Source organism: Equus quagga, chromosome 9 (genome assembly GCF_021613505.1).
Source record: "Equus quagga isolate Etosha38 chromosome 9, UCLA_HA_Equagga_1.0, whole genome shotgun sequence".
NCBI lineage: Eukaryota > Metazoa > Chordata > Mammalia > Perissodactyla > Equidae > Equus > Equus quagga.
The window spans coordinates 8,538-26,930 of record NC_060275.1 but is presented as its reverse complement, the minus strand read 5'-3'; the positions used below and the strand labels follow the sequence as shown (position 1 = coordinate 26,930).

The following is an 18,393-nucleotide window of genomic DNA, read 5'->3' as shown; positions in this document are numbered from 1 at the left end:
AGAATTGAGGATGGCTGCTAATGGGTATGGGCTTTATTTTTGGGGAGAAGACAATGTTCTAAAATTAGATAGTAGTAATGAATGCACAACTCTGTGAATATACTAAAAACTACTGAATTTACACTTTAAAAGTGTGAATTTTATTTCATGTGAATTATAGCTTATAGAGCTATTTAAAAAAAAATCCACCTCAAAGACTAATTTTTTTAAATAGCCAATTGAAGGCTTATTGAAAGCCACGTTCAGAAACATGGGAATCCCAAAGGGTGGCACCAGACATGTGCAAATGGAGGCTCTGCTTTTGCTCCAGGCAGACAGGGAACCCCAAGGGACCAAGGGTCCCAGCACCTGCTGTCAGCACTCAGGAGTGCAGAAGATGAAGATGTGAGAGCTCAGGGAAGGCCCCCCATTACTGCTGGGTCTTGCAGAGGAGAAACAGGATATAAGGCTCAGTCCAAGCTGGTAGGGCGAGCTCTTCCAGTCGGAATTGGTCCCACGGTGTCGAACTGGAAAGGAGGACAGAGGGCAGGCTCTCCGAACACGGCAGAACTTGTCCTCCCTCACACACCCGTCTCCACCCTGACCCCAAACTGCAAAAGGCCCTCAGTCCCTATTCTCCAACTCAGAAACTAAAACTTTATGTGAATGATATTTCTGGAGTCATAAGGCTCTGGCAATATACATCTGTTTTCATCAGTCAATGTCATGCGACTCCAAGGATAATTCATTACCATTACAACGATTATTTCTTATTTTCCAAGTTAAAAATATTAAAAATGTAAAATTTTGGGTTTTTTGATACCTAAGAAGGTCTCTCTACACTTACCCATACACTTAAATAAATCATTTCATTCAGAGCATGAAAGTCTTGTTTGGTGTGTGCCCCAAGTCTGGTGATTGTTTTCAGGCCCACAATTGAATCGTAAGCTTCCCAATTGGAAGAGCCTTTCCAAGCACTATCCTGAAGGGCTCAGAGAGGGTGAGAGATTTGCCTGAGGCCACAGAGCTACTTGATTCTAGGCTGGAAATAAGACCCCATTTCCTGACTCTGGTCCTGTGCTCCCTCTGCAGCAACAAGCTGCCGCGCTCCAAGCTAACCAAAAAGTTCATTCTTCTCACAACTGAAAACAAGGTCCCCAGGTTTCATCTTAAACTCATTCAGCTACTTTTTACTTAAAAACTCTAAAACGGCACGTTTTTGATGATTCTGATGCAGCTCTGGCTCAAGACCATCCCCAAAGAAGCTGCGACACCATTTCTGAGTCTGGGTGAGGCAGCTGCCACCCTGTTGGGCTCAGGTCACAGGAGAGAGGAGGGAAATTAAAAACAGTACTTTCTTCTCATCCAGGTCCTTTTGCACTGTTGTCTCTCTAACTAGGGAGGGTACATAGGGCCTGAACCCTGTGATGTCCCTCAATGACCCAAAGTGGGTGAGGGGCTAACGCATCACTATTTCCACCACTGGGGGGAGGTGGTGAGAACTAAAGGCTCGCATGGCTGTATTTCTAAGAGCTACCTGGGGCAGGAGATGCACACACAGTGTTTTTAATCTTGAGCCACTCAAGAGAGATGTATTACCCCCTTTGCAGAGGTCAGGAGCTGAAGCCCAGAGAGGTGAAACAACAGGCTCATGGTCACTCCTTGCCAGTGTCTGACTCAAACCGCACCCCATCCCCCAGCTCACCTCCCCCTTCAGGTTGGTTTTCATGAAAAAGGGGAATGGGACTTGAAGGGCAAAGGTTTCTAACTCTGAATTTCTATCCTCCTCTGTCATTTCTCTAAAATACTCGGCTGTTTTTCTAAACAGCATCCTTCTCTCTTCTGCATACAAATCAAGGTAGTCTTCGCCTCTGAAGCAGTCAGAAGAGCTGACCACATGTGCCATTCTGGAGAATCAAGCAAGTTTCATGCTAGACAAGACAAAAAAAAAAAAAAAGGAAGAAAATCAAAGTCTAGTGTCTGGCATGATGCTTCAGGTGCCACCTGGAGCCCACAGCTTACCTGTTCTGGGGCTGTTCAGTCCCACCTGGGCCAGTCCCATGCAGGGACCTCTGACAGACACCTCTGCAGTGTGAGGGGATGTTCTACCAGGCTTCTCTAACATGCACGCTTTTTTTTGAACCTTAGGATCACACACAGTTTGGTATGTTTTCTTCATGGTTTGAATAGGGACAGAACCACACAGTTCAAAATTCCAAGGGTATTCAGCGAAGAGTCTCTCGGCCACGCAGCTGCCTCCCCACAGGAACCAACCAGTTGTCTGTGCCCTTCCTCCAAAAGTATCTCAGGCACGTGAAGCAATATATCCCGTGTTGGTACAATTGTATCTATATTCCCTCCCCACACTGATCCTCTCTGTGCTGTTTCCACCCACCTACTATATTTTGAAAATATTCTTTCGCTGAATGCTCCTGGTCCTGTGGGGGAGGTATCTCAGACTCACAGATGCCCCTGAACTTGAGAAAGGTTAAGTCACCTGGCTCCAGGTTTGTAAGGTGCCCACAGGGACACAACGGGATGTCATCAGACTCACCAGGCAAGGCCACAGGAGCCAGGCATTAAGAGCCTTTACCAGTCAAAATCTGCTTAGTAACTGGGTCACTTCTAAGACAACTCCCAAACCCCAAGAAGCCACAAATTTTTAGTTATCATATGAGTGATGGCAGGAAACTGCCACAGCTCACCCTGGACCACAAGCCTGTGAGAACAGGGTCTGGTTGTTCTGGCGAAGCACAGGCCCTGGTATATGGTAGGCACTCAAACCTTCATTGGATTAATGTTAGACTTCTGTTGACCAGTTTTAAAAAAAAAACTCTACAATTTTAATTAAGTTGACACTGACAGTCACAACACAGAATCTCAGGAGGAGACACGAGTGTGAAGTCATGGCCCAGGTCCCAGAATCTGCACCAGCCTTGTCCTTACTCCTTATATTTGCAACAGTACACGATTGGAAGCCAGATGCAGGCCCCCCTCCCTCATGTCAGTACCAAGGTGAAGTCGCTGTCACCTGCAAAACCAAGGAGGCAACATCTCAACGAGTATTTGCAAACGGGTGCCTAAACCGGACACCTTAAAACTAAGCGTGTAAAGCACACTGTGGTAAGCCTGGGCGTTGGCTGAGGCTTCGTTTCAGAGGGTGCAGCCTGACATTAAGTGCCCGTTTTAAAGACACAAAGGCCCACGTGGTCTCAACTATACCCAGCAGCTGTCTGAAGGTCCTGGGTGTCTTCTTGAAAAAAGGTTTTGTTTCCAAACTATCGTCCCAGAAGGAGGTGCAGTCATCACTGTGACCACCACTTACCCCTGCTCTGGACAGCGGGGTCTTGCGGTCAGCAGCTGTGCCTCCACTGGTGGCCACAGGGTCTCCTCTGAGGTCACTTCCACTTACTCTCCACCTACCCCCCTCTCTTCAGCAGAAACGACTCTAGAAGGAGAAGGTGTGAGAAGCACCCTTTGCTTTCTCTGCTCCCTTTCACAAGAGAGCGACTCCAAGAACCACCCGACCCCAGGATGCTTTGACAAAGGTGTCATTTAAGTGACATGAATTCACTCCTCCAAACTACCAAGCAGGAACTTACTCATTGAATGAATATATTCCTCTGCTGGGCCTCACAGTCATAAAAGAAAATGTGGTCTCCATTTTATCCCCCCCACACCTTGGCATGCAGTAGGCCCTCAAAGTACATTTACTGAAGGAATAGCAAGTGTAAGGTAGGGCTGTGTTTCATTCACCTAATCAATATTCATGGTGTGGCTCTGAGCACCAGGTACCATCCTACACTCTGGGGAACGCCAGCGAACAAATCAGAAAGAAGACCCGCCCTCATGAAACTTACATCCTAGTGGAGAAGACAGACAGTAAACAGTAGACAGAGTGAACACCTACATCATAGAGCAAGTGAGAAGGTGATGATGCCATGGGGAAAAGGAGAGCACAGTAGGTGAGGGAGGGAGAGAGGTCACGTGCACCTCATAAGCCAGGCTGGACCAAATGGACACACAGAGCATCACAGCACAAGGCCACCCGCTCCCTTCTGCCTCCACCGCTCCTGCTCGGGGACTTGGGAGACACGGGGCAAGCCCCTCAGCCTCTCTGAACCTGTCACCCCATCCGTACGACGGGCCTTGGTGAGGTCCGACGAGACGAGGCGTGGACGGCCGGCAGAGCAGGCAAACTGCCGCGCAACTGCTTCCACTTCATCACTGCAGTACGATCAGAACCACCGCCAGAGCACTATCTCACCTAAAACGCTCAGGGCCAGACTCCTCCCAGAGGGTCCCAGACACTAAATCTTCTCACTCCAGCACCCACTGACGGCTCCCCGGCAGGGGCCTGGGGCCGATGCACCCAGGTTTCCTCGGTCATTTCCCATCATAAAATGTTTTCTTTATCTGGGATAAAAGATATTCCCAAGGGGCATCCAGGAGGCTCCTATGTCCTTTCACACACGGACCGCCCCTTATAATGTCATTAAAGTCTGTTTCATGAGCAGACTTCAAACGATGCACACACGTTACCCGGGGTATCGCGGCAGCTTTCTGAGCCCGTCACTGCAGCAAAGGACCCAACCCAGCGTTCTGGACCCTGCGGCCCCAACTCCGCCGAGGCCCTGCCTCCAACCAACATCCCATCTCCAGTCTCCACCGAGACTGCACCCCCAATGAGCTCGCCCCCATTGAAGCCATCACTGAAACTGCGCCCCCTGAGGCCCCATCCCCACACTGCAGCTGTGACCCCCCCCAGGCCCGCCCCCCCCGAGGCCCCGCCCCCATGCCGCCTGTGTGTGCAGTCAACCTCAGGAGGTCACCTTACAAGCACAGATAGATTCTCATGGAAAATGTTCTTCAAAGTATTTACAATGGTGAAAAATGGAAACTCTGAAAGCTCATCAAACAGAGGAAGCACGTTCTCAGGATGAAATGTGATGAAGCCAACAGCAGTGCTGTTTTAGAAAGGGTTTAGTGAGAATTAATAAAGGGAAACCTCAGTTTAAATGGAGTCAGGAGGCCAGGAGGGTCTCCCAGCAGTACCACCCGGGTCAATTACAGGAAAGATGGTCAACTAGGGACCCCAAGAGAAAGGAGTCATCAACAGGAAGAATCACCAACTGCACACCCCACAGGAAGAACTGCAGCTGGACCCCAAACAGAAATCGAGGACCCTTGCAACTCTGCATGAGAACATCCCCACCCTGAATTCTCGCTTTTCTCCAATGGATTTTCTTCAAAACAACCCTCCCGACTTCCCCCTTCTTTTCTGTGAAGTAATGTTCCTCCCCTTTGCTTGCTGGACTTGCCTAGGGCTTTTGCTATAGCTTGCTTGTCCCAAATTGCAATTCCTCTGCTATTCCCAAACAAACCCATCTTTCTGGTAAAATCATGTGCACATTAAAGTCTGAAAAGAAGGTTGTAAACATCCCAGTAAGCATCTTGCTACTCCTGACTATTGGCTGTTTTTTAGTATTCATTCATTCAAAATTTTGCTGAAATCCAGATATGGGCTGGGCCCTGCGCTAGTGCTGAGCGTCTTCATGGGGCTGACGGCTGGTTCGAGAGCCCGATGTTGAACAGCAATCACATGTGTAAATGTGTAATTGCAAACTGAGAAATGCAAATGAAGAAACTGTATGACATAGGCCCTGACCTAAACCGTGTGTATGAGAAGAGGAAACAATCAGGTGAAGAGAGGGCAGGGCGCTTCACCCACAGCATGGCTGGAATGAGCCCAGACAGCCCAAGGAGCCAGACACCAGAACCCACCACCTGTGTCAGGACGCTGCAGGGATGGTCCACAGCCTGTTATCTCTGATGCCCCCCATTCATCCAGCTGGGTCTTGAAGTCACAATCAACACAACATTCAGAGGAAGAAGACCCTCACGTCTCATCGTCCAGAGCGGGGTCACATGCCCGTCTGTGAATCAATCACTGGTAAAGGAATGGACTCTCTGAGGCCATCAGAGCCCCTCCCCACCTAGAGCAGGGTCAGGGCTTCTGTCAGGAAGTGGGGATGGATCTAATCGGAAAAGATCTCAGAAGTGTGCATTTGTAGGGTAAATGCAAGCACCTCGGGACAACTCAGGACAGGGCCAAGGAGCACATGTGCACACATGCCATACAGAGAACTGTGGAACGACCTCCGTATGGGAACGATCAGGAAGCACAGGCTGTCATCCTAACAAATCATCTGTTGGAACGTGGGACCTGCCATGGGATGACTTCCTGGACTGACACGTTGGGACAGTTTAAAATCGGGCCACAGACCTGTGATTCAGACAGGGTGGAGCCGATGGCAGAGCTGGCCCCTTCCTGTGCTCTGTCCACCCATCTTGATCCAGAGTGATGACGGCTCAGCGTTGGCGCCTGCAGAACTACCCAGACAAGCACCAAGTCCTGCATGAGGCTGCCCAGGTGACTGCTGGGGACCATGAACCCACTGTATTTGTGGTCACCACCAAGCATGCATGTATGCTCCAGACGGATGTGCACATGTGTGGTCCTCTGCTCATGCATGTGTGCTGCAGTTCACAAGTGTGATCTGTACCCGTGACCCAGCACTGCTAAATGGAGGTGTGGGCTGGGCTGAGAGTGGAGGACACAGGGACTCAGGAACATGGGTCATGCTCTCTGCCCGGCAGGGGCTTCCAGGATGGGAGAGAAGGTGTGGTCAATGCCAAGCTTTGGCTGCATGTGCTCCTTAATCCTAACAGCAACCCAGAGGTGTCTCTCTTCCCATTTTACAGACCAGAAGCCTGAGACCTAGATGGATTCAACAAACTGCCCACAGTCACAAGCCTGTAAACAAAGGAACTGAGGCTAATACAGGAGGGAATTTAGACAAGACCTGAAGAGCTGCAATGGCAGGGGCAAGAACTCCAAGCGGGAGGGCAGGGCAGGGATACCCCAGGTAGGAAGGGACTCCTCAGGCTGGAAGGGAGGCCGAGCCAGCTGACAGTGTGGACAAGGAGGGCCGTGGGTGAGGGAAGCAGTGTGAAACAGAGACCAGCTCTCTAGGAGCTGGGGGTAAAGGTGTGGGAGGCCCTGGTGCTGTGAGAGGTGGAGCTGGCGGGCTGCCGGGCCTCCTGGGCCAGAGCCTGCAGGGGTGAACATAGGCTGTTCACGGGCCTTCTGGGGCTTTCCTGAAACAGAAATTCACTCAGGCGGAGGCCTGCAACCCCAGCCTGCGTAGGCAAGCGAGGCTGCATCCTGAGGCCTGGGGCAGCGGTGTCTTATCAGTATAGACTGCAGGGCAGAGTTCCTCAGAGCAGGGCTGCGATCACGCACCAGGTCCACATTCCTGCCTCACCCCTACTGGCTGCCTGACTCTGGATAATTTAAACTTCTCTGAGTGTATTTCCTCCTTTGTAAAAGGGACAAAAAAATTCCTCATAGGGTTGTTATGAGAACTTACTATGAATATGCGTGCTATGCTGAGAGAGATCCCAGCAGCTCTTCCCTCCATCAGCCTGTTTGTGAGCTTGCGTCCTCCCGGCCAAGCGTGCTTGGGAGGGCGGTCGCACGTGGAGGGGCGCATGGCAGGTTTGCAGAGCGGACCTACTCAGGCATTCACAGGGCTGCCTATCCAGGCCTTCTCAGAGACCCAAACTTTATCGTGCAAACACAATAAAGAGAGATCTTTGCATGTGTGATTTATAGAGAGCAGAGCAGTAAGCATGTTGTGGGTCTTTGACAGCAGCAGCCCCGTCTACAGTTGAGGCACCTTCCTAATTTCTGAGTAGGAGTCATTGCTTTCTGAGGCCCTGTCCCTGGCATCACTGGCAAGCAGTTATTTCTCAGGGCCATTTTTCAAGATGAAACAACTTTTATAATTCCATGAGAGAAAAGCTGTGCTCATGAGTGTGACCCAAATCCCACAGCTCTGGGTGGAGACTCGGAGCGCAGCAGGCACTGCCCATCCCCCGCCATGCAATTCAAGGAGCCTCCACTAAGTGACACGTCCAGCGTGCCAGGGACCTGGGCGGTCACTGACACTCTGACCACAGCTGCAGAGGGCCCATGCGATGCTACAGAAGGAAGTGGGAGAGCAGCCAGGCTCCCTGCACTCACCCATCTCCCACCAAACAGACCATACACTGGCCAGAGCTCATGTGGGTTTCACAGGATGCACAAGGGATATTTAGGAAGCAGCCCAGCCCTGAGCCGGTGTCCGGGACATGTTGGGGGGGGCGGGGGGGACACACGCTGTGACTTCAGAGCACATCTGGAGTAGGTAGGTGTTGTCTGTTTTCCAGGAGGTGGAATCAGGAGATGAGGGGAACTAGATGGAAGCAGGATGGTGTAGCAATTCAGAGTTTAACACCTGGTTTGGCCACAGACAGCTGGGACCTGGGTTGGGCAAGTTAACAGCCTGGTCAAGCTCCTAGTCCCCCTCCCTACGGCCCATGCATAAGGTGTCGTAAGCATCAAGGAAAACATCTATGCTGAGAGCCTAGCAGGTGGGCAGCAGAAAGCCCAGCACACAGTGGAAGCGCTGAGAAAGGAATGAACGTGAGACCCCACTGAAGCTGATAAGAGAAGGCCACACCTGCCTGGACTCTCCTCCAGTGATGTGACCTGGGTAGCGTCTGCTCCCAGCAGGCTGGGCCGGGCTCCTATGGCAGGAAGGAGCCCAGAGACTGTGTGCCCCGAGAAACACACAGGAGGAAGAACCGCAGGGCAAGCCCAACGGCACACGCTTGTCCACTCTCAAGGGCCCAGTGCTGATCCTCAGCCAGGCTGTGCCCAGAGCCCATGACCGCCTGGGCTAAGAAGAGGCACCACTGACCAGCGATGGGGCCACATCCGGGGAGCTTCTCCTGGTGGGGGGATAGGTGACACCAAGCTCATGGTGAGGAGAGACAACCTCTGCCAGTGCAGGGCAGCCCGTCTGCAGAGGAGCAGAGTGGGGTTTCCTCCACACACTGTTTCTCATGAGGACACCTCCTTGGCATCTGCCAGTGTCTGCCCAGACACATGTAGCCTCCCCACCACCTCCCAGGCAGAAGGGCACGTTCTCGTGCAGCCTGGGTCTGTGCCCCATCTTACGCTTGCACCCATACAGCTGCTGACGGTTCGAGGTGACCACAGGCCACCTCCTCCTCCATGTGAGGGGCCATCCTACAGACGCAGAAGTTTGTTTTCTCCCATAGCAACACCCTGTTATTATTCCAGACCAGCAAGGGAAGTGAGGTCAGGACTGTGGGTGGGGAGCCAGCGGCTCCAGCCCCCCAGCCATGGGAAACAGGATACTAACATCACTTTAGTCTTCATATTCCTCTAGCACAGCTGAGTACCTAAAGACCACAGCATTAACGCCCTCACAATTTTCTCTTCTACAGCCCTTACCCAGGGGCCTCAGGGTCCTTTCACAACCCCACACATCCCCAAAAAGCGGCCGCTTGAGGGGGAACTTTCCAGACTGTGCATCAGCACTCATGTCCCGTCTCAGGAGCAATGGCACAGATTGAGACCTGCTGTGCACACTGGCCGACGTATAAACCAGCTTTCGACAAGCACACTGATGTGATAAGATGGAAAATAAACACCCGGTCACTGGGCAGGACTTGCAGGAAGGGCAGGGAGGGCCGTTGCACGGGAATTCACCAATATCCTCAGGTCCGTACAGCGGGGAGCTGTGGGCGGCGACACAGGCAACCCTCTAGGGAGCAGCAGCCCATCTGCTCGCAGCTGCGGGGGGTCTTCATTCCACATGGAAACTCAGGCACTTTAGAAGGAAGGTCTTCCATCTGCAGAGACCTGTGGCACGAGCTGTGCCGTGACCACGCAGTAGCACCCAGCCTGGCCCTGGTCACCTTGTCTATCAGCTTCTCCCACAATGCCCAGCCACCAGAAGGGTGCACAGAAGCTGGTGTGGACTGAAGGAAAGCCCAGGAAGGCACGAAAGCAACAATTCAAGCCACAGAATTAAACAAAGGACTATGAGAGCCCCTTCACACATCAGCGGTGGGAACCTTCAATTCTATAAGATGAAGAATCTCTTCCTGATTTATTAATCAACAAACACTTAGGCTGTGGTTCAAGGCCTTCAGGAACCCCCAAATCCTCAGACCCCCTATGGCAGCTGCTCCACCCAAATCGTGTCAAGGCCAGGGTCAGAGACTGCACGTCTGAGTTGGGACCAGCCACCCTGAGCTGTGGCCCACCCCTGGCCAGCTCTGTGCCGTGATGCCAGAGTATGGCCAATGGCTGGTGCGCTGAAGAGGACATGCACGCGGCTTTGGGCATCAAACGCCAGGAATGAGCGGACCTCCATCAACACAGGCGGATGCACAACAGAACACTCAGCACCATCACAATAAGATCCACTGACACACACCACATGGGCAGGCTCGATGACAGAGCGTGTGGTCACATCGCATCCCAGAGCCAGCACACTCATCTTTGGTATCAGAGACCCTGATGGTGCTTACACTGGGGGTGGGTGCTGATGACACAAGACATGAAGGAACCCTCCTTGGTGCTGGAATGGTCCATACTTTGATCTGCATAGTGGTCATCTGGGTGTGCAAACACATAAAATTTCATCAAGCTGCCCACCTGAGATTAGTGTACTTTACTGTCACACACACTAAACTTCACACAGCAGAGACCTTGCCGTGTCAGAGGTCTGGAACAGCTTCCTGAAAAGGCTGAGCTTTCAGCCTTCAGACATGCCTGAGCTCCACAGGCTGAGCTCCGTGGGTGAGAGTAGGAAAGGATCAGGGGACTGCAAGGCCAGCCCCTGGACCGGGTAGGGGGACACGTTAAGGATTTAAGAGGGCTGGGCCCCACAGGAAGGCTTTCGTGATTTTCAATCTCTTTAAGCAGCAATAGCTTTTTTTCTTTCCCTAATTAAAATGCTACACATGTACCCCAAAATATGGAGCAGATGCTCTGGCTGGGGATGGGGAGTGGAGCCCACTCTCTTGGTCTCCTCTGCCGCAAGAGCCTGCACAGAGCCCAACAAGGAACACGGCCTTGGGGAGAGACGAGGATGGATGTGTGGGAGACACGTCCCTGGATGCCAGGAACCTGGGAGGGACTGACCCAGGACAGGGAATAGAGCATCACGGTAACTGTGTCACAGCTGCAGGGGCGCCCTGGTTCTGCTCCCCGGTCCTGCGGGGGCACGGGGCTGCCACCTGGCTCTGGACGAAGAGGCATGTAAGGTCAGCGGGTGACCAGGAAGGGGTGTGAGCACACTCCTGGAGACACCCTAGTACCGGCTCTGAGGAGGAGCCGCGGCCGGGCCTGCAGCTCTCAGCCATAATTCAGCACTGAGGCTAGCAGGAGGCACTGACAACGGCAGAAATACACACTGGGGCTTCTCAATCAATTTCCTTTTAACTTTCAAAGTCTCTTTTTCATTAAGCTCATTTCTGCCCCCTTCTGCCCCCTCCCACCCATGGCACTAGCAGGGAGGGGACAAGGCTGCTGACCCCTCTCAGATATGTCCCAGGAATGAGCCAACTCATGAATCAAGCTTGGGTCACCTTCCTTGAAAAGTGGTTCTTCTCTCAAGCATCCTAATAGACCACTTCTGAACTTGCAGTTTTCAAGAAAATCCAGGTGTTCCTCGTCTGAATCCAACTCAACAGCATTTATTGGGTACCTACTGTATGCACAGCGCTGCTCTTCACATTTCAGATGCTGGATTTCTCCCTGGAGCTTACTCCTGAGAAACGCAGCTAATCCTCCGAGCTGCCGCCAGCAGAACAGCGGAGAGGACTAAGCGCCCAGATGAGGACAGAAGACTGGAGCCCAGCTGCTCTGGAAGCAATGAGGGGAGAAGCAGCTCCAACTCATCTCAGAGCAACCTGAGCAGGTGGCGTGCCTGGAGGCGGGTGGGACGGCAGGCTCGCGCCCGAAGCCTTTGGCCTCAGGGAGCTGTGGAGTTGGGGATTTGGTGACACTTTGGATACCAGGATGCAGGACCCGGGACCCACCCCACCCGAATCTGCCCACCTGCCGGAATGAATCTTCACGGACCATACCTCTCTTTTGCTGAGGAAGATTCGCCCTGAGCTAACATCCATACCAATCTTCCCCTATTGTTGTAGTTTGTGGACTGCCAGCACAGCATGGCTGCTAACAGCGGTGTAGGTCTGCGTCTGGGAACCGAACCAGGGCCACTGAAGCTGAGTGTGTGGAACCTAACCACTAGGCCACCGGAGTTACCCCTGGACCATACCTTTCTAAGCTGGGCACATTGTCTATCCCGGCTACCCCTGCACCCCAGCATGAACCCCATGCCTGGCACAAAGCAGCTGCTCAGTAAACGAATAAATGACCGGATGAGTGGTGGGATCAGACTTTTAAGAACAACTACTGAATAGAGGACTTCCCTCAAGCCCACACAGCAAGAACCTGCTACAGCGATGTAAGGAAAGCAGAACTGCTTCCCCGACAAGCTCTGAATCTAGACAGCCGGAGGGCATCTGCCTCATTCCACACGGCATGAGCCAGGAAAATCTGCTTCGACATCAAGACCTGGACTTCAGGGCTTGTCCGAGGACGGGGGCCAGGAGCCCTCCTCCACCAGTGGCCACAGACAGCTCCTGGTAAAGGGCACGGACTCTGCAGCCAGACTGCTGGTGCCCTCCAACCTCGGGCAGCCTAGTGAAGCTCCCTGGACCTCAGCACTCTGCCCTGTGTAATGGGGGTGATGGCAGAAGCCCTCCTGAAGGGTTGTGATGCAGATTAATGGGTCAGTATTTGCAGTGTATTTAGAACAGTGTCTGGCATGTATATACATATATATTGGGGCAGGCAGTTAAGTAAATTTTAAGAAATACTTCTGAACACAACCTACGCACAGAGGGCAGTGTCCAGCCTGGACCATCTCTATACCCCCAGTGTGTCCAGGGCAGCCTCAGAGCAGGGCTGCAGGGTGTGTGTTGGGGCTAAATGGGGCACAGCAACCCCCTCACTCCCATCACTCCCCAGGTTCATGGTAAAGAAGAAATCTTTGGAGGTAGGGAGCTAGTAAATGTGTAAACAGCCAGCTGAACAAATCTAACACTTAGATCCTGAGGCCCCTTTGCCCACCACTGTTGTAATTCCAAACACCCTCCCTGCTGGCCTCTAAAAGTCCAGGTGGCCCTGTCACAGGAATGGGTCAGGATGCCTCTTCGTTTTCGCTGATTCTGGACGTGGTTCACAAACGTCAGAGCTGCAGACACCCTGAAGGCTGCATCTTCCAATCTCTGACACTCCTTCCCTTCCCTAAACCGGGAGAGCCCTCCATCTGAAATGTCGCGGGTCCTAGGAAAGGGCTTGACACCTGGCTTGCTGGGGTGCCCCTGGAGGGTCCACAGGGCTTCCTGCCACTCACAGGCCACAAGCCCACAAGAGGTGTGCCTGCCAGACCGACATTCTCTGCTGGGTCCCCGAGGAGAGTCTCCTCCAGATGCAACTTCCCAAATCAAGTCACCGAACCTGTTTAGACACAGACGTGCACAGATACAACAAATCCGGAACCTCAGAAGGGTGTAGCTGACACACAGGTGAGTCAAACCGTCTCAGGCGGTTCTCAACTGGCCCACGGGAGGCTAGTGCCCAACCATCCGACAGGGAGGGCCTGGCCCCAGCTCCAGCCCACCAGGTGGACGGGTGTGTCCTTGCCGCACTGGCGGCCAACAAGCTCAGCTGGAGATACGATCTGGGGACCAGAGGAAACATGTGGACCTAAAACACTGCCACCTCAGCACCATCTGCACTGACTGGAAACTCTGCTGTGGACAAGCAGCTCCATAACTCAACAAAACAGAAGACTAACAGAAAAAAGGATGCAGGAGAGACACAGGCAGCTGAAAATAGACACACAGATAGCCAACAAATATAAAAACTTTCAATTCACTAATAACCCAAGAACACAAACTAAAACAGCGTGAGGGTGTTTCACTTTCTAACTGGGAAAGAATAAGAAAACACCTGGTGCTGGAGGGAGGGGAGGGGAGGGGAGGGGAGGGATGGAGACGGATAAGCAGAGCGTCTAAACCGGTAAAGGAGACTTTCCTGAAGGAAATTTAGCAATATGATCTCAAAGCTTTGAAAATGTGCATACTTGTCACCCAGTAATTTCACTTCTAGGAATTTGTCCTAAGGAAATAATAAGAGTTCTGTGCTGGTTTAACAGGATCAGTACCCTCTATATACTTTACATGATACACACACACTCTATATGGAATCTTCACACAAAGATTAAAATATGAAGATGTTATTCACAGCATTGTTTACTATGGAAAAGATATAGAAATAACCCAAACAAGATATTGTTAAATTAATTATGGTTTACACATAAGATGGAGTACTATGTAGTCATTTAAAAATATGTTTTCTAAAGATATTAATGACATGAGAAAACACTTGCTACATACTGTTAAGTTGAAGGGAGAAAGCAGCCTGCAACAACCTGACCCTGACTCTATACAGCAAACACATGTGCGTGCACAGGACGTGCACAGGGCTGGGGCACACGGGGCAGCAGTGAACACTGGCTCATCTTTGGATAGGAGAACTACCCTCTTGGTGCCTGATGTGGTTTTTAAATTTTCTACAAAATTTGCATTTGTTTGGAATCCAAAAAAGCCTCCAGCATTATTCAAACAAAGCAGCAATGATTAGACTGACCTTCAGAAGTGTCAGTCTCCCCTAAGCACGGGGGACACGACAAGCCCTGTGAGCGTCGACACAGCCCTGGGTCCCTGCTCTGAGAAACAGCCCTGTGCCAGATGGTGACAAGTCCCACGAGACGAGAGGAACACGAAGGGGTGAGAGGATGGAGGGAGCTTGGCCTGGTGAAGGCTTCGGACGGACTTTGCAGGAGAGGGTCATCAGGAAAGGGCAAGTTCTTACAGAGAGCATCTCACGTCGGGGAAAGCCACAGAACCCGGGGCACACAGGCTGGAGAGAACACGCATGAGATCCGAGTGGGAAGGACACCAGAACATGGACCTCGTGTAACGCAGGGCCTCCACCAGAGGGCAGGGGCTCAGGGCAGAGCACACAGCTGAGGGGATGCCTATGCTCTTCTAGACTCTTCAGGCCTCTGCACGTGCTGGTGGGACTGACGAAACACGTACGTAGTCAAAGGCGTCTGCAGAGTCGTAATGGCGCTGTGCCGCTGTCTGTCTTCTCCTCAGATGACAGTCATCTCCAATTACTCTGCCCCCACCTACCCCTCGAGGGGCCTTGCTCTCCCGCATGTCCGGCCCTCCCCACTGCCGGTCTCAGGGGAGGAGAGGCACAAGTCAAAGTAAGTGGGAGAATGGCTGGGCACCAGAACTGAGGACTCAGAGAAGCAAACTGCTGGTTTGGGGAGGAGCAGATGAATCACAGGTATTAAGCAGAAATGTCTGGGGAAGTGTAAGGGGCTACAGGATGGGGGAGAGCCATCACGTCAACACAACGTCCCCATGGCTTTGGGAGGTGCCCAGCTGTGGCAGACAGCTAATGCCAAAAGTTCTGAGGATCAGAGGTGATTTTCAGATGTAATATCCTGAGATGCCACAGAATTCTGATCTGCAGTGCTTAACTCTTGCAGCTCTGAGCACTCTGCAGTCTTCAAAGTGCTTTCACACTCATCCCCTCATTTGGTCTTGGGAGGTAAGCAAACAGCACGATGTTCATTTTACAGATGAAACCACCAAGGCTCGGAAAAGCTAAATGACTTGCCTGAAACCTCACGAGGTGGCAGGTGGCAGACCCGGCTGGAATCAGCTCCCTGGCACCATTTCCCCACATACAAACCCAGTGTTACGGTGCGACGTTTAGGTTAAATAAAGGTATAGTTGTCACAAAGTTTTGCCTCCTATGCCTGGACAACAAGCTGGACTAAAGGCTCCTTGCAGAGACGGACTCCATGGCAGCAACTACCAACTACTGAGGGGGAGGTGTGCACAGAGGGAAGAGCCACAGGGACCCTCTGGACAAACAGTAAGGCAGCCCCCTCCTCCCAAAGGGGAGAGCATATAACTAGCCAGCCCAGGAGGGCCCAGGTCTGTGGGGCTCTTCCAGGGGCGCTCCAAAATTCAAATGAAACTCTGGCTCTGCCGCTCACCTGCAGGGGAGCACTCACATCTGAACTTGAACCCAGGCTCGGGCAGGGCAGATGCTTTCTTCACTGGGGAGCTGCAGGAGGCAGAACATCCGGCTGGGCCCCCAGAACATCTACAGCTCCGGTCTGAGAAGACGCAAAGGCCAGCTCTTACTCTCCAGCCCCCAGCGGCCTGCAGGGTGCCAGCAGTCCAGGACTGCGTGATGAGGCCCACTGAGGGTATTCCCCTGGATCTATCGCTCTGGATGGATCCTCTGAGTTGTGTGTCTGATCAGGCTGCTGCAAGCCACACGTGGCTACTGAGCACAGGGAATGCAGCTAGCACAACTCAGGAACAGTGTTTAAAATTGACACCAGTCAGTTTACACCCAGGACCAGAGAGCGGCTGTGAAAGGGCAGCAGGAGGGACCCGTGTGATGGAAGTGTTCTGCATCTTGACTGTGCTGGTGGTGGACAAAAGTTTATGACCTCAACAGGCATGGACACATCGGATGAGGTCCTGGATGTGACATCCTGAGACACGATGTTACCTTTGGTGCTATGATACCTCTGCATGCTTTCTCACAACTGCTTGTGAATCTGTGATGATCTCAAAAGAAAGTTAAAAAAATGAAACCACACGCGTTCAGTAGCTATTGTAGTGGACAATGAGCTCTAAAATGCCACATTCCCACTGAGCTAAAGTAAAGAACAACTGTGTGGAGCTCCCACTCAGGCCTGTCCTTCTCTGCGGCATACTACTCACAGTGGGCACGTTGGGTTTGGGGGGGGGGGGGGCCCCCCGGGGCAAAAGGGGGGGGGGGGGGGGGGCGAGGATCACAGAATTAGCATCGGGGTAAGAGTGTGATCTTATTAGAAATGAGGGGTTCATAAAAAGATCATGTCCCCCAAGTTGAGGCTGAAATCCTGCAACTCATTGCTGCTGGGTTCATTGCAGATACCCACCCCCCCGCCCCCACCATCCTCGAAAGATGCCCTGGAAATCCTACACCAAAGGGCCCTCCTTGGCAGGTAGGGGCAGCCAGGGCAGGGGGGCTGCTGGACTCCCCAGAGACGGCGCCACGCCACACCCGACCCACCCCCGAAGTGTGCGCGGAGTTGGGGGTCAGAGCCCACCCTCCGGCCCCTCTCTCACAACTCAGGCTGCTCAGCCTTGCTTTACCAAGGGGTGGGGGGCGCAGAGGAAAAGGGAAATAGGGCCGGCTCCCCGGCAGCGGTCAGCGAAAGGCCTGAGGGGCCCCCTCCTCCCAGATCGCGGACAACTGCGGCTCCTCCGCCCGTGGGGTCCACTGCCCAGACTCTAGCAAACAAAAGCATCTGCCGCGGAGAAGCCGCCCCCGCAGAGGGCAGCAGCGCCAGATTCTATCAGCCAATTACCCAAACGCGCACAGCCACCGCAAGTTCGGGCACGCTCCGGCCGGGGCGCGGGCAGCGGGAGGGGCCGCCAGCCCGCCGCGCCCGGGGAGTCTGGGCCTGGGGCGCGCCGGGGGGCTGGGCGCTGACGCGCAGGGCCGGGGGTCTGGGACCGGCTGCGCGTCTCCCCCTCGCCGGTGCCGAGGCCCCTCCGCAGCGAAGGAGGCGGCGCGGTCAGGGTCCTCGCCAGGGCCGGGCCCCCGAGGCCCCTCCACGGCCCCGAATCCGAGCAGCCCCCAGGTCGCCCCGGAAACGCCGTCCCTCCACCGCGCGGCGCGCCGGGTCGGTCCCGCTCGTGGAACAAAAGAGCCGCTCCGGCAGAGGGTCCGGAGCCTCGAGCGCCGCGGCCCCAGCTGGACGCCACCAGGCTGCCGGGCTTTGTGTGCGCGCAGGGCGGGAAGCACGGCGGACCCCGCGCGCCCCACGGACGGCGCCGCGCTCCGAAGTTGTCGCCGGCGCTAGTCCCTCCCGCGCTGCCCAGGGCCCCGCGGGCGCCCATTCATTCGCTTGGGGGGCGCACATCGCCGGCGGGCTCACCTTGCTCTTGACTTCCACCGCGCTGCAGTCGTAGAAACGCAGGGTCTGAGACTTGTGGAAACTCCGGTTCATGGTTCCGGCCCCGCTCAGCCTCGTCCTCGCCCACGCTCCTCGCTCCAGGGGCTTCAGAAGGACGATGGGGCCGCAGCCCCGGCCCCGGCCCCGGCCCCGGCCCCCGCCCCGGCCCGCGCCCGCTCGGCCGCCCGGCCGCTCCGAGTGCAGCGGCCCGAGCTGGGCTGGCCGCGCGCCTCGGGACTCCAGGGGCCGCGCGCGGGAGGAGCAGGGCACGCCGGCGCGCGCCGCCCCGAGGACCCGCCCCCAACCCCGCCCCGCGCCCCGGGGACCCCCCCCCCACATCCGAGGAACCGCCGCCTCAGCCCCGAGG

At 53.9% G+C, this 18,393-nt stretch overlaps 1 protein-coding gene across 1 annotated transcript in view; it reads right to left on the bottom strand.

Annotated features, from left to right (window-relative positions):
• Positions 1-18,200, bottom strand: part of PARD6G (par-6 family cell polarity regulator gamma) — a 101,248-nt gene extending 83,048 nt beyond the window's left edge. Inside the window, exon 1 of the mRNA XM_046672474.1 lies at positions 18,009-18,200. Coding sequence (XP_046528430.1) covers positions 18,009-18,080 — 72 coding nt within the window. The 5' untranslated portion in view covers positions 18,081-18,200. The remainder of the gene's footprint in view (positions 1-18,008) is intronic.
• Positions 18,201-18,393: the final 193 nt, after the last annotated feature.